Source organism: Trichoderma ghanense, assembly GCF_004382785.1.
Source record: "Trichoderma ghanense strain CCMA-1212 chromosome Unknown scaffold_2, whole genome shotgun sequence".
In the NCBI taxonomy this organism is placed as follows: domain Eukaryota; kingdom Fungi; phylum Ascomycota; class Sordariomycetes; order Hypocreales; family Hypocreaceae; genus Trichoderma; species Trichoderma ghanense.
In genome coordinates, this window is record NW_027395665.1 from 1,295,865 (window position 1) to 1,316,249 (window position 20,385).

The 20,385-nt window shown below is 55.8% G+C and overlaps 7 protein-coding genes across 7 annotated transcripts; 3 read left to right on the plus strand and 4 right to left on the minus strand.

Moving 5' to 3' along the window:
• Positions 1–1,413: 1,413 nt before the first annotated feature.
• CCMA1212_002821 (uncharacterized protein) lies at positions 1,414–2,325 on the plus strand (the record flags this gene model as incomplete). The annotated part of the gene is made up of 2 exons (XM_073700192.1): positions 1,414–1,620; positions 1,711–2,325. 2 exons carry the CDS (start codon positions 1,414–1,416, stop codon positions 2,323–2,325), a joined length of 822 nt encoding a protein of 273 aa, XP_073561135.1.
• Positions 2,326–2,627: 302 nt separating this feature from the next.
• Positions 2,628–3,821, minus strand: CCMA1212_002822 (Endochitinase 33; the record flags this gene model as incomplete). Its single annotated transcript, XM_073700193.1, has 3 exons — positions 2,628–3,303; positions 3,389–3,521; positions 3,722–3,821. 3 exons carry the CDS (start codon positions 3,819–3,821, stop codon positions 2,628–2,630), a joined length of 909 nt encoding a protein of 302 aa, XP_073561136.1.
• Positions 3,822–6,570: 2,749 nt separating this feature from the next.
• On the minus strand, positions 6,571–7,762 carry CCMA1212_002823 (Pre-mRNA polyadenylation factor FIP1; the record flags this gene model as incomplete). Its single annotated transcript, XM_073700194.1, has 4 exons — positions 6,571–7,106; positions 7,170–7,411; positions 7,498–7,550; positions 7,610–7,762. 4 exons carry the CDS (start codon positions 7,760–7,762, stop codon positions 6,571–6,573), a joined length of 984 nt encoding a protein of 327 aa, XP_073560925.1.
• Positions 7,763–8,172: 410 nt separating this feature from the next.
• CCMA1212_002824 (Nucleoporin NUP49) lies at positions 8,173–9,918 on the plus strand (the record flags this gene model as incomplete). Its single annotated transcript, XM_073700195.1, has 3 exons — positions 8,173–8,240; positions 8,431–9,057; positions 9,129–9,918. 3 exons carry the CDS (start codon positions 8,173–8,175, stop codon positions 9,916–9,918), a joined length of 1,485 nt encoding a protein of 494 aa, XP_073561512.1.
• A 553-nt stretch (positions 9,919–10,471) lies between these two features.
• On the minus strand, positions 10,472–11,369 carry CCMA1212_002825 (uncharacterized protein; the record flags this gene model as incomplete). The annotated part of the gene is made up of 2 exons (XM_073700196.1): positions 10,472–11,152; positions 11,238–11,369. The coding sequence occupies 2 exons, from the start codon at positions 11,367–11,369 to the stop codon at positions 10,472–10,474; spliced, it is 813 nt and encodes a 270-aa protein (XP_073561697.1).
• Positions 11,370–11,931: 562 nt separating this feature from the next.
• On the plus strand, positions 11,932–13,133 carry CCMA1212_002826 (uncharacterized protein; the record flags this gene model as incomplete). Its single annotated transcript, XM_073700197.1, has 2 exons — positions 11,932–12,082; positions 12,142–13,133. The coding sequence occupies 2 exons, from the start codon at positions 11,932–11,934 to the stop codon at positions 13,131–13,133; spliced, it is 1,143 nt and encodes a 380-aa protein (XP_073561132.1).
• Positions 13,134–13,457: 324 nt separating this feature from the next.
• CCMA1212_002827 (Protein transport protein SEC7) lies at positions 13,458–19,086 on the minus strand (the record flags this gene model as incomplete). Its single annotated transcript, XM_073700198.1, has 2 exons — positions 13,458–17,747; positions 17,830–19,086. 2 exons carry the CDS (start codon positions 19,084–19,086, stop codon positions 13,458–13,460), a joined length of 5,547 nt encoding a protein of 1,848 aa, XP_073560920.1.
• Positions 19,087–20,385: the final 1,299 nt, after the last annotated feature.

Here is a 20,385-nt window from a genome sequence, read left to right on the forward strand (position 1 = left end):
GTAGATCTGATTTGAATCGAGGATCTGCAGCGTGGTTGATAGGAGGAAGACTTGCGGATACTAGTAGGACTGCGGAACTTGGAAGAGGGAGAGGATGATGAAATCATGGCCTGGAATAAGGGCAGAAGTTTGGTTGCCTGAGGAGAAGAGAGGACTGGAGGAGCTGGTACGTAGTGGCCTCTGAAGTGGAAGGCAGGTGCGAGCCCTGGGGTTTTATTTCCGTTTTCACGAAGAAGGACTCAATGTCTGGGAGTCTGGAGTTACATGTGACCTTTTTACTTTCAGAAAGTCCGGAAGGTTCGATCATGATGAAGCTCTGGGAAGGTCCATCTGGTGCCGCTCTTTCTCTGCTACGACATAGGTTGGTCGCACATGCAACACATCACTTATACCTTAGGTAAGGTACTCATATCAGCTGCGATATCCCTTCGTCTTACTACCTAGTAGTATGTGCTGAAGGAAACTTGTTAAATCCCCTTATACCAACCAAGGCGCTTGATTCAAACTCTGCTACAATTTCCTGTGTTCTTCCGACCCTCAAGAGTGGTATATACAAAGCCGAGCCAGGTTGGCGCCGTCAGACGGTGTTACAGAGAGGCTGAAAAGCCAGCTTCTGGTTTGCGCTCGCCCGAGTGGGTGCAACATGCTCTATGCGACGGCGAGAAATGTGCCTGCTGCTCCGAACCTTGGCTCCCTACAAGTCTCAGCTTGCACAGATTCTCAAACAATCTACAAAGTCACCTGCATGCATCAACACAGCTTCGTCTGGGAGCAAATAGTGTGGTCCTACGTTGCCGCTCCTCAGCAGGCCATGTCCGAGACAACGACTCAGCGTTGATGAAGAATTGTCTACTCTTCTGACAGTAACAGCCCTTCATGACCAAGTCTCTTCCATAGCTTTCCAAGATCAGTTCTTTCATCCCACGAGAGCTATCGACACTTATATAATCATGGCTGTGATGGTGGCAAAACTCTCCCCTGACGATCTCGTCACTAGCAAACCCCAGACTGGAGTCTCCAAACCACCCAAAGACGACCTAAAAATAGCACATGTGCAGCGCCTCCAGCCACGCAATTCGAGGTTCCACTTTGTCTCTTCGATGCCGCGTCAACGCTTTGGAATTCAATCTTCCTGCCCTTTACAAGAGACAGGTCTCTCTTTTCTCTTCTCTCAGATGAATTGCTCCTGTGACATCTCTTTACCATTCACTTGCTTTTTATTGTCATTTCTTACGTGCAATTTTCCACTCATATGTACCTCAAAGTGGTGGGGGTAAATCGTTTGCATCTTGTCCATCCCACCTGACTTCTATCCCTCATCATACCACCACCTACAAGATACCCTATCAGCACTGCTTTGTTTTCCATCCTTCCCCTAAGCATCGTGCACATCACCAGCAGCCTCGTCTGAAAATGGCACCATGGCAGCCTCTTGAAAGTGCTTCCAGCATCCACATCTACTCCGAACCTCAGCCTCACCACCATGCCCTCGTCTCTCGAAACCTCCAGCATCCAACGCACACCCAAGCCGTCACGCTGGGCGTCATTGCGGGCTACGTCGTCGCCATTGCCATTCTCTGGAATGTGCCGTACCTGCGGATGATTCTATGGCCATTCAAGGTATAATGTTACCTTTACCTAACTCAGACATCCGACTATACCACGATAAATCCCTTCTCACCATTACGAAAACTAACTGGGCGCCTCCAGATGCTCGTCATCGCCTTCCACGAGTTCGGCCACGCCATCACCGCCATCCTCACCGGCGGCCGCGTCAAGTCCATCTCCCTCGACCCCAACGAAGGCGGCGTCACCCACCTCTCGGGCGGCATCAGCGCCATCACCCTGCCCGCGGGCTACCTGGGCTCCTCCCTCATCGGCGCCCTGCTGACCATGTGCGGCTTCGACATCGTCGCCAGCAAGGTCGCCAGCATCGTCCTCGGCGTCTGCTTCCTGCTGACCCTCTGGTGGGGGAAGCGCGACTGGCTGACGGTCCTGACGATCCTGCTGGCCGTCGGCCTGCTGGTGGGCTGCTGGTTCATTGTGCATGCCGAGGCGCTGCGCTTCGTCGTGCTGTTTATCGGCGTCATGAGTTCGCTGTACAGCGTGTGGGATATTTGCGATGACTTGATCCTGAGGAAAGTCAATGAGTCGGATGCGAGCGTTTTCGCAAAGAGATATGGCGGCTCGTCGCAGTGCTGGGGCGTTATCTGGTCGATTATTTCTTTGCTCATCATGGCGGTGGGCATTGTTGCTGGTTTGGCGGCATTTTCGCAGTCGTTTCAGCAGCAGGAAGAGGATTCCAAGCACTTTATCCCTACTTAGGTGTGTGACTCCTCATGTCCACATGGAACGTTGAAGAGGAGGGTGAAGCCAGACGCATATTGCGCTTAAGACTTGTGACGATATTATGATACCCAGCGTTAGAATGACGAAATTGATTTCACTGACGTATAGCCAGCCTTCAAAACAAGAATCATGTACAATCAATTCAATATATACAGAAAACGGTGCTATATACAGTAGAAAGACGAGAAACGGGACGTATTTGCATATACCTACACGAACCTGCCATCAAGGATCGGCCACTGATTCAGTTCGAGTACCTATCGTCAACAATGTGCCGTCTATTTCAGAGCATTGACGACCTGGGCCTCAAAGCCACTGTTCTGGTACAGCTGGGACATGTCCCACATCATGGCACCAGCAAAGGTGCCAAACTGCTTCGAGTACTGGAAAACGGACGTAAGCTGCGAGCCAGAGACGTATCCACGCCCGGCACTCGGGCCAGCAGGAATCCCGACAAGCAGCTTGACGTTGGGGTTCGGGCTCGTCTTGGCCCAGTCCTCCCACGTCTGGTAGTTGTAGTTGTTCTGCTGCGCGGTGCCAGGCGTGTACGCGCTCACACCGCACGGGTTGTTGTAGAACTGGATCTGGATCCAGTCCATGGGCACGGCGTTGATGAGCGCGCCCACGGCCGCGTCCGGGAAGAAGCACTGCGGCGCGGCGGACAGGTAGTACTTCTTGCCGCCGGCGGCGTCGCTGCGGCTCCGGAGCTGGGCGCCAAAGGCGGCGAGGTTGTTGGTCGTGGCCTCAAAGTCAAAGTCGAAGCCGTCGACGACGGCGCTGCCAAAGGGTCGCGGGGCGGAGCTGCCGGACTGGACGGGGCCGAACATGGCCCAGACTTGGTCGGCGGCGGCTTGGGCGGCTGAGGGGGAGGACCAGCCGCCTTGGGTGTAGGAGTCGCCGCCGAGGGAGAGGAGGATGGTTTTGCCGTTGGCTTGGCAGGTCTTGATGTCGGCTCTTTATTCGAACATGACATGGTCAGTATAGATGGTTGGCAGAAAATGAAAGGGGGGNGGGGGGGGGGAGAGATGGAGCAACTCACTCGATCTCGGGGCAGCTCAGGAGCCAGGGGTTGTCGGAAAAGGGGGTGCATCGATCGCCGGCGTTGGCGAAGTTGGTCATGGGGGGAGTGATGCCGTTCAGAAAGGCAATGTCAATGACGTTGATGTTGGCATCTGTATGATTTTTGTTAGCTCCCTTGTTATTGGAATTGGCTCTCCTGAAGTGTTTTAGAATGCAAAAGGGGCGGCGTGCCATTGCAATAAGAGGAGAGGCGCTGCTGGGTGCTTTGCGAGTTGGCCGAGTTTTGCCCTGTACAACACGTTAGACAATCGTGATCCTCCTACGGTTTATCACCAACAGTATGTGCACTCACCCCAGTACACGGCAATGTTTTGCTTCGAGTTCGGGTTCCAGCCAGCCAAGGCCGAAGGAACAAGAGCGAGCAAGCCCGCAAGAGCAGTCAAAGATGGCATCGTGGATCGGTATATATCAAAGCAGCCAATTACTCTGTGATGAACTTCTTTTTCCTTTGGCGATGAGGAACAGAGTGCCACCTCGAGAGGTCGGACAAAGTCCTTTTATATCCCCCTCTCTCCTCCTCTTGTTCGACATGCCAGAACACAAAACGTGAGAAGAACTGCCTCGCCGCTGTCTTACACCGATGCTACATCAACCTTGTGAGCATACGTGGCATCGAGAAACGCATCTTGCAACTCCATCATCGGACGAAGGGACGATGCGTGATTGGGGGTCATGAAGGGACCTGTGATGGGGCCCATGCTACCTTGGGCAGCTTCAAGAGTCATGCAGCAAGAAGAAGGTCGACATCATTCTCTCACCTTGAGAATCGAGTAGCTGTATATTGGCCAAGATCATGCAGTGGAAGTGCATATCGTAGTCTGCCAGGTGACATGACATACATGGCAGGACGTAACAGGGTTGGTCGCATTTGGAGGTGCATTGGTCGATGGCCCGAAACATTCAGGGGTTTTCTGACTCTGCATACATCAGATGTAGGTGCTCAGCTGCAGTAGCACAAACGTGTAAGAGGGCGATGTGATGTAATGTGTCTCTCCTCCAGTACGACCAAATCTGCCAGCGACTTGCCCGTCTGGCGTATGGAGTGGCGATGAATGGTCCAGTCCTTGTTCTTGGTGATGGCTCCAGCTGATATCGATCTCTGTAGACATGAAGATGCAAGCACAAGATAACGGTATCCGATGAGTGTGTCCACGCGTGAGAGCCTGCAGATGTGGTGACCACCGTCTAAGCAGATTTGTCATGAGCGATGCATCATCATTCGCGGGGAAGATTAGATGACACCTGATTGGAGGAGTTGAGAAGGCATCGTGACTTGCATCTTCCTCGTGGGAGGTACATGCGAGGTTTGCGGAGAGACCAGGGGTGGTGACGCCTCCTACCTTGTTGGGCAGTTCTCTAGATGCTGATTCTGACTTGGAATCCACATGATGGCTCGCTGCGGCATTGGTGGTTGTAAGTGTAGAGGTAATATGAGCAGCTTTGTTTCAGAGCTTTGGGCAACAGCTGGCTGTTTGACATCAGCAGCTGAGCCTGAAACAATCGGATCCAGTCCCGAGATATAAGATGGAAAACATCGGCTACAAGCTCAAGGTTCACGGGAATTTGGGTCCTCGAGTTGAGTTGCACAAACAGATTGTTACAAGTGTATCTGATTGGCCATCACAGCAGCCGTCGATTTGCAAACACCCATAACCAAACCCGAAATCTCCATCTCCTCAAGGCATCTCCACGCGATGCACCGTGACCGATTATAATTCCCTCTCCAGAGCTCTGCGACGGTAACATTTAATCAGGTATGAAGAGCACCTACCTACTCTACCAAGGTACCAGTTCATCAAAGAGTGTGTGTGGTGAAAAGATCGGATATCCCCTCCCCACGTAACAAAGGCGGAGAGAAAGAAAGTCGACCAGTTGGGTGTAAGAAAAGCATACATGTAGGAAGCGCATCGCCCTGCCTTGAGGTAAGTTGAACGAGCTTCCCGCTTCGGCATAGAAGCCTGTAGATAGGCGAGGCTAGATTGCCATCACCTGCAACCATCAGGCTGCTGGGGGTGATCCCTGCAGAAATGCTGCCGCCGCAGGGATGCTCTGCTTTCTCTCGCATCCGAAGAAGAAGGTTAAACTTGAGCTTGGCCTTGCATCTCACATAGCAAGATACCTTAGTTGATGCGGAGTATGCCTTGCAGGACTCTTGCCCTCGGCTGCCATCGGCACTCGGCTGGATGAAGCTCACATGAATGCAAGTCAGCATCGAAATGTCCTCAGATCTTGCTGATATAATGTAGGTGTTTTTAACACAATATCACGAGTGAGGTATATGGCAATCTGAAGCCATCCAGCTCCAACAAAGACCTCCCCATCGATCCATATCCACCACTAAAACACGTCCCCATGGAGAAGAGAAGAGAAAACACCACCTTTCTTGTAAGCCTCTCCCCTCACGCTCACCACTGCAGGCGTTCCTTGCATCTGTCATCCCCATCCCCTCTAGCCTCTTGGCAGGCCATACAAGACCGGCCGCTCTCCTCTCTTAGGAAGTTCGAGCCTCGAAGCTCCAAACTAGGCGCGTGGCTGCCACAGCTAGGTAACGTTACCTGATGTCAATGTTCGGGCTACACAGCTATCGTTGATTTATTCAAGTAGACGAGCAGAAAGAACATCTTCTCATTCTCATTGGTAGTGGGCCCCAGAGATGTATATTCACATACATACCAGCCATGCATGTAGGGTACCGCAATCCATATCTTCATCCATTATCGTGATAAAGAGGTAGCAGCGTCGTGCTGTGCTGCCGTTGCCCATCTGATAGTGCTCCGATGGCGTTGTCCTCCATGATCAAGTTCGCATGGTAGGTGCGATTTGTGTTTGCTCTTTCAAGATAGCCCATGGTCTGACCATCTTCGATAGATATCAGGAATCCAGTAGCCTGTCGTACCGGATAAGTAGCCCAATCATGCAGACCTCCAAGCTTCCATGTCGGCTACCCGTACCTCTCTCTCTTTCCAGCCCTCGGCGTCCGTAATGGCAGACGGCATCCAACGACATGCTCCGCCTTCAGCGCGATTTCGAGCCTGAAAAGTAGACATCTCTCACCCCTGGAAATAACCACCTTCCAGAAGGCAGGCCCTAAACGCCAGTAATTCGACTCCGTGTTTCCCGGGCTCGCCGTCAGTCCAGCCACTACCATCGCCCACGGCGTCCACGTCCTCCGAAGCCACCTCTTCCACCGCCGCCTCCGGCCATGCCCTGATCATAGCCGAAGCCGCCCTGGTTCCCACCGAAGCCGCCGCCAAAGTTCTGCCCCTGGCCCCCTTGCGCGCCCGCGTTCCCGCCGGCGCCTTGCATCCCGGAGAACATGGCCGCCATCTGGCTCGGGTCCATCTGCGAAGGATCCATGCCCGAAGCCATCATCTGCTGCATCATGGCCTGCATCTCGGGGGGGATGCCATCCATCCCCGGCATGCCGCCTGCAGCTCCGCCGGCGCCAGCCCCAGCGCCTGCTGCGCCTTGCATGCCCATGCCGCCCATCATCATCATGTTGAACTCCTCCATCATCTTCTTGTTGTTGGCGGCAAACGCATCGGCGCCAAACTCGCCGCGAATGGACTCTTGCTTGGCAGCGTACAGCGCCCACGTGAACTCGTCGAAGCCGTAGTTGAAGTAGTCGCTGATGTCCGTGCCAGGCTTGCGCCACGGTTTGTCGTTGTCTGGCAGATCTTGATCGAGCAGATTTATTAGCTTGATTAATCTTCTAGGGAGCCGTCAAAAGCTATTCTTACCTTCGTCAATGTTGACCTGTGTTATGGGCTTGCCGGCAGGAGGGTAGACCGGATTGGCATTGATGTCGATTGTGGATTTTGAGGCCGCGGCTGATGTCTGGTCCGCGCTGGGGGCGGCAATGTTCAGGGCGCTCGTCGGTTTGGAGTCCTCGTCCCTCTTGACCGGTGCTGATGGCTTGGCCGAGACGTCGTTGGAGGCTGACCGCTGGGGGATATTCCTGATGTCGCTGTATTTTGTCTGCCTGTTGTCGCGTATCTTGGAGTCAGCTTCGAATCCAATAAAGCGCGTTTGGCATCGCGTCGCAGCAGGGTGTCCGGGTCGACATACGGTGGCGGCGCTGCCTTTGTGCCGTCTTTTCGCTCTGTGATGATGTCTATATCCTGCAGTTTGCGAATTAGCGCGTGGACTGTGGCATCATGTCGAAGATGATGGACCGTACTGAGTCGTCTTCGTCGTCATCTTCGTCCATGGCGCCGCTCTCGTCCTCCTCCTCGCCCTCTTCTAGCTCTTCCGCCTTGTGCTTCTTTTCCTCTTCTGGCTCGACTCTCGGCTCCTCGGGTTGGTAGAGATCGTCATCCTCGTCCATGTCCATTGCGGCGACAAGTTACTGACCAGAAGCTGAGTAACGTGTGTAGGTCGATAATAGGTGAGGTCGATTGAATCAAGGCCGAAGAAAATGGGCACGTTGAATGTCGCAAAGTTGAAGCTCTGGGAAGCTCTTGTGCAGGCTGAAGTCGACTACTGGACTAGAGCGGCTAATAGTAGCCTTGCGGAATCCCGATCCTCTAGAGGATCCTGCTATGCAAGGTAGTACAGCATCGCAAGCCGCCGGGGTTTATCCGTATCCCTTCACCTCTCAGACCCGCTCGATTCCCCCAAGCTCTGGCATGTCCAGACAAGCTGGACGAGCTCCACATGAATTGGGCTCTTGACTCGCTCCCGGCGAAAAAAGCTGTATTTCCTCTCGATTTTTTTTCCCTTGGTTCCTCAGGTGCGGTTCGTATGTCTCTGGCGCGGTCTGCCAGCGGCCCAGCGGGTCTCAGCATCAACACTTCGGCTGCCAATGCCCTGTAAGCTTCTGCTAAATCTTCCAACAGCCCGCGCTCTTTGACTTTTTGATATCACCGACTGCTGCCCTGCAACCACCGTCTCTCAGCTCTTCAACGCATTCCATTCTATCCAATCAGCTGCAGGCAACACAGCCGTTGTCTAATTCGGTTCCTTTTTTTTCATTATCGTCGCTGACTAAACGCGCCACAGAGGCACGACCTCGCAGCCCGCGGCGACTCGACCACTCTTTGGCTCTGGCAACGCGTCGGCAAGTCCATCAACGACGAGCAACATGGCGACCGGTGGCCTCTTTGGCGCCAAGCCAGCAGGCACAGGGCTCTTTGGCTCTCCCGCGACGCCGACACCGCAGGCAAGCACCGGCGGAGGTCTCTTTGGCGGTGCTGCGAACACAACCTCATCCACAGGCACAACGGGCGGTGGCTTGTTTGGGTCAACGACGCCTGCTCAGCCAGCCTCTGGTACGGCCGGTGGCGGGCTGTTTGGGGCCAAGCCTGCAGCGACGACAACGACAACGCCGGCGGCAACTGGAGGAGGCTTGTTTGGCAACACTACGGGCACACAGCAGGCGACGACAGGCGGAGGACTGTTTGGAAACACAGCTACAGCTCAGCCCAGCACGGGAACGACTGGCGGTGGCTTGTTCGGAAGTGCCGCGACGACACAGCAGCAGCCGGCTAGCGGAGGACTGTTTGGAAACACGGCAAGCACCCAACAGACTGGAGGGGGTCTCTTTGGCTCGACTCCTGCGTCAACCACCACTGGAGGTGGATTGCTTGGTCAGGCACAGACACAGACAAAGCCCGCTGGCGGTTTTTTGTACGCAATGCCTACCGGATCTATCATGAAGATCTATCTGTTCATACCAGAAGTGCTAACTTTTACTGTAGCGGATCAACCACAGCGCAGACAGCCCCGGCGACAACACAGACTGCGGCTGTGCAAGTCAACTACGACAACCTGCGGCCGCGGACGCGCTTCGACGACCTCGCGCAGCCGATCCAGAACGAGATTGCCCTCATCGACAAGGGCATCCAGCGCGTCATCAAGATGAGGGATGAGATTGGGGAGTTCATGCCTCAGCACGAAAAGGACATTGACCAGCTCGGGCGCGACGTCCAGTTCGTCGAGTCCAAGTTCAAGACGGTGCAGGACGCCCTCAACCGCGACATCCTGACGGTCAAGGCCCTCCAGGACATGACCAAGAAGGACGTGGCCGACGCGCAGCTCTCCTTCAAGGCGGCCGACAACCTCAAGCTGCCGACGCACTACCACCAGACGGGCCTCTTCGCCGGCCCGCCTCCCCCCGGCGGCGGCGGCGACGCCAACTCGTCCGACGCCTCGTCGGCGCACGCCAGCGCCCAGGACCTCATCACGTACTTCAACCGCATCTGCGACGACGTCGAAAAGTACAAGAAGCGCCTGGACGAGTACCGGTCGCAGATCGAGCGCGACATGCCCGGCGTCGAGAACGGGCTGTACGAGCAGATCCGCAGCCTGCGCGACAGCAGCAGCAGCGCGCCCGTGCAGGACCAGCTCGGCCAGGTGCTCGCCGCGCTGCGCGAGATGGGCAGCGCCATTGTCGCGCAGGCGGCGCAGATTGCCGACACGAGGGAGAGGCTGTCGCGGCTGCAGTCGGGCTTCTTGGATACCGGGCTGTACTCTGGCGTTGTTTCATGAAGTGGCTTTTACCGAGACATGGTGTGTGGGGGGGTTTCTTTAAAGTTTTGGGGGCCTGGGGATTCCTCTTTTCTCTCAATGTAAAATGAAGATGTATTTGTTTTGCTTTTTTGGGTTTATTCATTAGGCGGCGCTTGCTGTACAAGAGCTCGTTTGCGGCTGAGCATGGCATAGGTACGACAGGGTGTCTGAGAAGTCTACTCAGTCGTCGTCGTGGTCCGGAAGTTGATGGCCATGGAAGGTAGTAACTGGAGAACATCAAGGCGATGGAATGTAGGGGCAATTAGCCCTCTGGTAATGTGAAAAACGGCATCTGAAAGAAGCCCCTGATTGTGCACTTTTGTTGTAATTTGTGCCTCATCCTGGAGGCACGAAGCCAAGTGAAGGGTATAAGCGTGTATATATACAAATGTGTTTGAGTAAGTAGTATGAACGAATGCTCGAATAACGGCTTTTTTTCCACCAAGACATCGTTCCATTGCCAAGGCTCTTTAGCAATGCCAGAGGAGAGGTAGAAAGAGTCAAGAAGCGTCCTCTGCTGAGTAAAGACGCGTCAATATGTTGCTTCGCCGTCATCCCCATCCCCATAGTCGTCCCCTCCTTCATCGCCATTGTCAAAGTACGTCTCGGCATCGTAATCGCCCGCATCCTCATCATCGTACACCTCGTCCTCCTCCTCCTCCTCCAGCCCCTCGTCATCATCCAAATCGACCGCGTCGTCACCCTCGTCGTCCCGCAGCGCATCCAGCCTCTCCAGGATATTCTTCCCATCCACCGGGCCCTCGTCGTCCTCGCCCTCGAGGGCCGACGGCATGCCAAAGGCCTCCTCGGCGCTGGGCAGGGCGCTGACCTTGCTCAGCTCGAGGCGGCGCCTCTTGCGCGCGCCGGTCGCGGCGTCCGCGGCGTCAATGGTGTCGAGCAGCTCGGCGGGGAACATTTCGCGGCAGACGGGGCGGGCGGACCACTCGGGCAGGGCGCGCTCGGGGCGGGCGAAGCGCTGGGAGTAGGTGGGCATGGCGGCGAAGGGGTCGACCGAGGCCTTGCTGCGGACGTCGTAGAGGGCGTTCATCTGCTCGCGGCCGTAGATCTTGCGCGGGGCGGTGGGATCGAGGAGGGAGGTGCGCTTGGAGGTGTAGAGGGGCGAGGAGTGGATTTGGTGGCGGAGGAGGAGGAAGCACTGCACGCCGTTGTATTCGGTCGTCGTGAGGGGGCGAGGCGTGGGAACTTCTCGGGGCTGGACGAAGTTGTTTGTTAGTTGAAGCTCTCTCTCTCCCTCTCTCTCTGACAACCATTCATTGAGGAATTCTTCTTAAACTCACCGGGAACAGCTCAGAGGGCCGGGCATCAGGCTCGTCTGTGTCATCCCATGGCAGCGCTGGCCGTCCTCCTCTGCCTCCACCTCGTCCTCCTCGTCCTCCTCCTCGACCACCTCCACCACCTCTTGCTGACATTTCAGCTCAGCTCAAGTTCCGCCGCTATCGCGTCACTTCCCAATCGAGATTCGTTTCCAGATCGCTTTCCCGTGCGGGGTTCCAGTTGTAAGAATGAAACGAAGCGCTGAACTGGTCTGTACCAGCTTATTCCTCGAGTATAATGCGACGTGCTAAGCTTTGGTGTTTTTTTTTTTTTTTTTTGACAGGAGAAAAGAATGGGCTGATGAAACTCGAATTGATGTAGTAGCGCCAAACCTTCCACAGCGACAAGAAAAAAAAAAAAAAAAAAAAAAAAAAAAAAAAGAAAAGGTCATGGCGGGGAGCGGAATTTCCTCCGCTATTATGACGCTGCCCCACCCTTTGCCCGGGAAGCTTTTGACTGCCCGTTCTGTTTCTTGCCGTCAGCGCATCTGCCTGCCAACGTGTGACGGCTTACCCTGGAAATCATATAAAATTGTACTTGTCCACGATATCTCGAGTTGCACATAGCAACTTATTCACATTTCCGGCATCACAAAGGAAAAACAATCAGCAGTCTCTTCAACAAAGACAAGACGGTCTTTGATCAAGGCCCATCAAGATGTCTGACCGAGTCATCCCCAACGGCGCCTCAGACAGCCATCCCATCTCCGGCCTCGACGACTTCCAGACTCACCTCCGGAGCCTCGAAAACGACGCCTCCCTGCCCTTCAACCTCAAGCTCCTCGACGACATCGAGCTCCAGCTCACAGGTATCATCACCCTCTCTCATCTTCAAACGTCCAAACCGCTAACAAAACAACCCTCCCAGAATCAAACATCCCCCCCCTCCTCCCAGCCGTCCTCCCCCCCCTCACCCGCATCCTCAAAACCACAACCCAGGACCCGTCCCCCCTCCTCTCCCTCACAATCAAGCTCCTCTCCCCCCTGACATTCACCCGCACCCTCACCATCGCCGACCCGCCCTCCCTCCTCGCGGCCCTCGCCTCGCCCCTCCCCGGCGCCAACCTCCTCGCCCTCGCCATCATCCACAAGGCCGCCAAGACGCCCACAGAGGTCGCCCTCCTGAGCACCTTTCCCGACGTCGTCGACGCCCTCGTCACGCGCTGGCTCGAGAGCCCAGACGTCGGCGTCGGTGAGCGCGCGGCAAAAGTCCTCGGCGACCTCTTGGAGACGGACTGCGAAATCGTCCGCGAACCACCCAGCAGCAACCCAACCGGGAGTAGTATCCATGGCTTCCAAGTCTTCCCCCCCGCCGCCGCCGCCAACAGACGGCGCATGCCCGGCCACGGACGCCTATGGCGCTTGATCCTCCTTGAGCGACCCATCCTCGAACGCATCACCACTCTGTGCTCCCCTGAGACGACGACAACCACTCCCCCAACCAGACCAAGACACCAGACTTCGCTCTCTCAGGGCCGCCTCCTCCGTCTCCTCACACGCCTCGCAACGCTCAACATCCGCGCCATAAGCCAGACTTCCTTCCCGGAGCTGTTCCCCCTCCCCGACGCCGCCGCGCAGGCCCTCGGCCGAGGAATCCTGCAGTGGGCCGCGCTGAGCATGGTGAACAAGACGGACGACGCCCTCATGCACTTGAACCTGATTGACTTCTTCGAGACGTTTGTGAGCGTGATGCGCGTGGCGGGGCTGGATGCCGAGGAGAAGAGCATCGTGAGGACGCTGGTGAGGGTCGCGGCTGCGGAGGATGGGCAGTTGAGGGAGGCGTTGAGGGGGTTGCCGAATCGGACTGTCGAGGAGGAGGCTGAGCCTTTGCGAGCGTATATCAGCGAGATACTGGGTTGAAAGCGAGATCCCATCTTCTGCCTGTTGGAACGTAGAATTGTCTACATGTATCCGAGCAGTAAAGATGCATGTCCTTTAGAATTAGCATGTAATAATAGCTGGCACAAGAAGGACCTTTGTACTGCATGCGGGAGAAATGACACATCATAGCATTAAAACGTTCTTTTAGGGACCTACATAACGGGACAGGCATACCTTTCCTCGACATACACACGCAAAATGGTGCCTTTTTTTTTTAAAGAACAAAGAAGAGCGAAAACATTCTAAAACCCGCCTCAACGCCAAATACATCATCCTTCCGCGTCATGCCCCCCCTGAACCGACTCACAGCATCTTCCGTGCCGCAGCCTCCGACCCGCCAGCAGCCTCCTCAGCGTTGGTGCTGGTCGTGCTCTCCCTCCTCTTGTCCCCAGCCCTCGTCATGCCCTCGATCCCAAGCGACACCTCGCCCACTCTCCGCAGGACCCCGAGCAGCGCGCCGCGCAGATCCGCCGTCAGGTCCTTCTGCAGCAGGTCAATGGCCAGCGGATAAAACGAGGGCAGGTGGGCCTTGAAGGCCTCTTCCGGGAACGTGGCGAAGCCCTCCAGCACGTCGACGACGACCGGCCGCCAGGCGATGATGTTCCTCTGCTGGCTCTCCTCCGCGAGCAGCGAGTAGCCCGTGATGATGTCTTCGCACAGCGGCACGAGGGCGGCTTCAATGTCGGGTCTGCTCTTCAGTCGCTCCGGCGCGTCGTCGACGAACATCCTGAAGAGGATCGATACGTACGTCGCCGCAGCACCGCTTTCTTGCTTCAGCAGGTTGGGAGGCTGTTTCATAAAGCCCTCGCGCCAGAGCTTCATCCGAAGCTCCTTGTCTTCGTTGAAGCGGCGTGCGAACTGGAAGGACCGCTTGAGAAGAGCCATGAGCCGCAGGAGCTCGGTGGAGGGAATGTTGGCATAGACGGTGTCGTTGCTGAAGAGCTCGTTGACCGTCTCAATCATCAGCAGCTGCAAGACGCAGCGAGAAATGATGCGGTTAAAGAACCGCCGGCGGGCTGCAGTCACCACGACAGGCTGCTGCTGAAGAGTGGAAGACGGCTTGAACTCCTCCAGCTGCTGCCCGTTGGTGTTTGCCGTCGGCGTCCGCGACTCATCGTCGTCGAGCTTGTGTAGTGTCGGATGGTGGATAGACTCGGTATCGGAAGCAGCGCTATGATCATCGCCGCCGTTGATCTTGAGCGACTTTTCATCACCGGTGGGAACTTCGCCAGTAGTTGGGCTAAGGGGCGAAGTAAACTCCAGTCCGTTGGGCGATGACAGCGACAAGGCAGTAGCAGCCTCCATGTTTGCCGCGGTAAAGAGCTGATACGCCGTTGTCCGGTCAAAGAGTTCGCAGAACGCCCCGACAATCTTGGTCCAGTGCACCTGGTTAAACTTGGTGACATTCTTCAAGATCAACTGTTGCAGACAGTTGCTACCGATCCGAGAGATTGTATCGTTCTCCTGGCAGATGCACAAGGCCAGCAGCTCCAGGAACCTGTCCAGCATGTACTCGAGGGCGTCGAAATAGTGCGTAAACAGCGTGATCATGTTGCGCAGGGCTTGAATCATCGTGGTCGACAACCACACAGACAGCTCTTCGTGGTTCAAGACATTGGTCATTTCTGGCCGCGAACGCAAAACCATGAAGATGGGATACAGCTGCTGTCGCCAGAGAATATCCCAAAAGGCTTGGGTGAAGCCGCCTCCGTACTTGAGCAGCGCGGCAAAAAAGTACTCTAGGGCGTTTGAACGAACCTCGAGGTCCTCCCCAGTCATCAGCACATCGTGGAAGGCGAAGAGTACCGGGAACCAGTAACCCTCTTCCAACGACGTCTTTGTCTGCGCCTTCTTGTTGACGCCTGGAGCCGGGTCCACGGCGCCGTTTTCAGAACTGGAATTGGCCAATGCCGCAGTCGACAGCGGGCACTCTGGAGTCTTGAGCATTGTTGGGATGATGGACTTGAGCAGCTCCAGAGCGCCAAGGCTCTTTTTCTGAAACTTGAGGTTCTTTGAGAATTCCGTCAAGCAGACAATGAGATCCGTAAACGCTCCCTGTGAGATCACGACGCCGAACTTCTCCTTGTACACTTGGTTGACGTTTTCGTACGCAAGGTTGACAATGCTCTCGTACGGCTCTCGGGCAGCAACGGTGAAGACGCCAAACATGGTCCTCCAACCGGAGCGGATGTTGTCGCCTCGGGCTTGAATCATCTGAATGAGGCAGCGCAACACCATGTCTTTGACGGTGATGTTGTGCGAGTTGGACAAGACGTGCTCAAAGGGCTTGAGGAAATCCTTTTGGAACTTGAAACCCGCAAGCTCTTCGATTTCCATGAACCGCATGGACAGCTGACGCAATGAATCCAGAGCGAAGAAGACAATGTTCATGTTGTTGTGGCAGCCAACCTGGTTGAAGTGCTCGCCGAGAACGACCCAGATATTGCTCCATTCGAACCTAACACGGTTCATGTTGTAGTAGCTGATCTCGACAATCTTTTGTAGGCTGTATGTGCGAGGAGAGTCGTTGGAGCCAGAGACCTTGATCTCATCCCAGCTAACCTCGGTCAGGGCTTTGGCAAAGTACACCATGGCTTCGCCAGAGAGGTTTGCCGTGTTGGAGAAGATTCGGTCGACGCTTCGGACAAGCTCATCCGAGCGGCTCTCGAGAGCAATCTCGTTGGAGAAGCCTCGCGGGCCAGTTGCAGACCTCTGTCGCGGCCGGGATTTCAGCTGCATGGACGAGCGGGATTCCGATGTTCCGGCGCGCGAGGGGGGGATGAAGCGCGCCTGAGAAACGTCCGGGATGGCGCTCTCGTCGACGCCGCCAGAGATGAGCTGCAGGCGATCCAGTTGACTAATGCACATGAGGATGTCTTTCCACGACTCTTGGAGGACGTTGCCCTCGGTCTGAGCGATATCCAGGATGACTTTAAGCGCCTCAATGTTCTTGGCCTGCATCTCCTGCGGGTTATTCAGGTTTGTGGCATTGCGGAGCGCGGAGATGAACGCCTCTCGAGGTGTTGAGAGGTTGAAGAGGCAAGCAATGCGGGTCGCCAGCCGCATGCCCTCCAGACACAGCTTGTTCACCTCGAGGTTGTGTGCCTTTTGCATTTGGCCTGAGAGCGCCGAGAAGATGGACATCCAGGTGATATCAAACATGGCCTCTACGTGCTTGAAGGACGTTGCTTCGATGTACTTGGGTGCCATCTTGGAGGCGTTTCGGCGCTGGCTCTTGAACAGGTTCTTGAACAGCTGCTCCGAGCGCAATGCAATCTCTTCTGACTGCTGCATGTAAGCCTCTCGCTGCAAGTCACGCCCGACATTGGAGAATGCCTGTCCCAGGCCCGCAGCCAGGCCACTCGGCTGGGTGGGGAGATTGCCCTGGGCGGCTGCAACGTCGCGCTCGCTCTTGAGGACGATCTCGTTGTTGGCAATCTCCTCGTAGATGGAGATTTGGTAATCGTGAGGCAAATCGGCATTGTCGTTGATGCCCGCGTTGTTCCGGATAAACTCCTCCTTGGTCATCCTCTTGGCAATCTTGCTGCTGTGCAGATCGGTGTTGAGGAGGATGACAGAGTATGCCAGCACGTATGCCGTGTCGGCGTTGGCAAAGGCATTGGGGTTGCCCAGTACATAGCGTTCAGCAAACTTGAGCATGAATCGATCGATTTTCTGCGCTTCTCCCGGTAAGCGGAACGACTGCAAGAATTGGCGGAGAGCGTCGACGAATCGCTTCTTGGTAAAGTCCATGGAGTCGACAAACGCGTGCATGGTTTCAATGTTCTTCTGGTCTCCCTCACCGAGATACTCGCCAATCTGTGCCTTGTCCAGCTTGTCCTCATTCAACAGGAAAGTCGCGATATCCTTGGGGCTGTCGCTCGGGATGAAGCCGTCGCGGATCAAGAGTTCAATGCCCTTCTTGGGCTTGAAGTTGAATTGCCTGATTCCCTTCATCAGAGCCGTTTTCCTAGCCTTTTCCTTGCTCAGGTAATCGGGGTCATCCTCCAATACGGGGGTCGAAGGCGGCAGAGGCGTGTCGAGCCGGGATGCACTCTCGCTCGTGGGGTCGATTGACGGCCGCAGCTCATCGAAGGAGGCCCTCGTATCGCCATCCGGACGGGCATTTTCATTGTCTGAGCGCACAGGGGCGGACCAGTTGACCAAGGAGCGGAGTGTCTCGACGAGGGCCTCTAGTGATAGCCGCTTGATCGCATATTCCTTGGGGTAGTCGGGCTCATTCTCCTGATGCGGAGCGATATGCGCAACCGTGAGTGAAGGAGGCAAGATGCCCTTGAGCTGCCACTCGCTGGCGGGCGCTGTTTTCGCCCTGTACTCCTCATATGCCTGCTCGTGGATCGATGTAATCGTGACCGGCGCCGTCGCAAACTTGGACAGGTCTTCAATGACGGTCTGGAAGATGTTCTCTACCGACTGGTCGCAGTCGTAGTTGAGATAGGTCTCCACCAAGGCACGAGGGTCGGCGCAAAGACGGTTCAGAATGGAAACAAAGTACAGCTTTTGCGTCAGGGGCGCGTTCTTTTGGGACAAGAGGGCCAGGTAGATTTCGTTGAGAATGACCTCGATTTCTTTCTAGAATGGAGTGAGCCCTCTGAAACATGCGCATCGACGTACTTCGACAATGACGACCGGGGTGAAGAGGGGTCTGGCCTACCTTGAATGAGGGGCGCATGTACTTGAGCATGAGCCAAAAGATTTCACAGCAGATGTCGAAGATTCTGTCCACCGAGCTGGCTCCGTTCCGCGTGATGCTAAGGCAAAGATAGAATTTGATGGCTTGAAGAAAGGTGGTGGGCTCGTTGCTCTTGGAGCTCGTGATGGTACAGAGGGGCGATGTGAAGACGGCGATGTTGTTGTTTAGGAGGGTGTGGATGAGATGTAGAGAGACCAGCTTGGAGCGCATTGGCTGGCCGCGCAAGTCGAAGAGCTGGTCGGGCGCCAGAACCTTGGTCGACAGGTTGCAGAAGGACCGGAAGACAAGGTAGGCGTCTCGGATGTAGACCTCGTCCTCGGCATCCAGCGCATCGCTGTCTTCTTGCGGGCCAGACTGCCCCGACACGGACACGTCACTCTCGTCTTTCTTGTCCGACTTGAGCCGTGTAACCATGGTCGGTCCATCGCCGAGGGTGGAATCGTCGAAGCTCTTGCGGTGCTCCAGGTCCTTGAGCGTGAGCTTGGCGGCATTGGCCGGCTCTTCCGGAGGAGCATCGGTGCTCTCGGGCGGTGCAGGCGAAGCCTCGTCGTTGTCGTCGCTGTGCTGGGTGCCATTGGCGATCTCGGACTGGTCAAAGGTGACATTGCTCGCGCCGTGGTTGAGGTTGTTGAGGCTGAGTCTGGCCTCCTTCATGTGAAGCCTGGTCTTGACTCGCTCGAAGACGGTGCCGACCATCTGGGTGAGAGTGCCCTGCGCGACCTGCTGGTTGGCCGTGCTCCGCGAGAGCAAAAAGACATTGTAGACCTGGCGCACAGCCTTGAGCAGGCCGGCGCCGTGAACCACTATCTTGTCGTTCAGGACAGCGGCCAGAAGCGACTTGACAATCTGCAGCTGGATCTCGACGGCGGTGGTCTCGCCTTGGAAGCAGTCGCAAATGGTATCGATGGCTCGCTCGATCAGCGGGGGGGCCGGCGCGGCGCCTTCTTTGGGTGCGTCATCCTTGGTGGGCAGCGAGAAGTACGAGTAGGATATCAGCTTTCCAATGCAGTCGAGGGCTGTTGTTGTGAGCTGCGGGCTGTTGGTCTTGGTCGCGAGCTGCAGAGGCGCGAAGACAATCTCGGGGTCGGGCAGCTGGTCCTGCTCTTTGATGGCATCCAGGGCTGTCTTGGTCAAGTCGGCCAGCTGCTTGTTGCGCTGGGCATCCTTGGAGGTGGCAATGGCGTCCAGAGAGGACACGACGAACTTGAGGGAGCTCATGAGGCGGACCGGGGGGAGAGGACAAGGCAGGGCAGGACAGACAATCGCCGGGGGAGAGACGCGGGAAGTTAGGACCCTTGGGCGTGGTCCATCGATTGCGTCGTCTGTTTGTGCGGTTCGGAGGCGAGGCGAGGGTGAGGGCGAGGATCACGGCAGACAGGCGGGACGAAGGACCTCGCAGCGAAGTTGACAAGTCGCACAGGCGGTCCCGCGGCTGGGAGACGAGGAGCGAATGGCCGCGATGCTGGTGGTGATACGGGACAAGTAGGTGGTTGATGCCTCCAGGGGACTGGCCAGCATTTCCAAAAGCAAGAGGGAGCCGGGCGGGACCCGTTACGCCGCGTTAGCCTCTCCAGTTAGCGGGCAGTTTCAGCGGTGCCAGTGCCTGAGGGCTGAGGTGTACATATTGTAAGGTAACTCTGGCCTGCGGCAGGTAACGCGTCCTGCTGATCATCATGGCCGCCTGGCGCTGAGGTATGTACAGAGTACTCTGGGCATTTCCGCAGTCGTTGCTGTCAAGAGGCGGGAGGTGCCGTGAAGCGAGCCTTGATCCCAGGTAGCCGGTACCTTATTTTCGACGTTCCATTCCAGTGCTATTGAGCGGCAAGCCACTCCGTTTCAAGCAAGCCACAAGTAGGGGATTTCAGGGTCCACGTTGAGGCTGAGGAGTGTTGAAGCGATTCAACATTTGAAGACCTGGTGACATATTTCCGTCTTGGCCATCTCTGCTTGCTTCAGCTGTGAAGCGATCAGAAGTCCATACTTTGCGACGTCTTCTTTCGTTTCTTGTAGGCCAGACAGGTGCAACTGGGCATCGGGTTTTGCATTTGTGTCATCTAATACAATCTGCATCCGTATCTGCCCGCATCAGCAGTCATTCCCCCTTTGGAGACAAGATATTGAGCCTCTGCCCGTGAAGTGTATCGAATGCTACGTCAAGATTTCATCTCTCCTCGCGGAGGCCAAGGTACTGCTCTATTCAGACCGATTACTCATTCTTCTTGGTTGTGCAGGACACAACACGAAGCGCTTTGCGGCTTTTACAGTATACGGCACAACTTGACCGCGGTAACTGGCCCAGTACGACCGACTGGTGGATTCCATCCCGGATTCCGAAGGTCAAGCCCTTGGTTCCAGAATTGTGCCTTTCCAAAGCAAATGCGCCCGCCCGGGCTTAGCTGAATGAGTAATGCGATGACATGCCTGGCTATAGCGGTCGTTGGGTCATGTCATGTTGCTAAGCGGCGATGGGGCCGTGCTATAATAAAAGCAACGCCCCTCGCTCGCCTCCGGATGGGT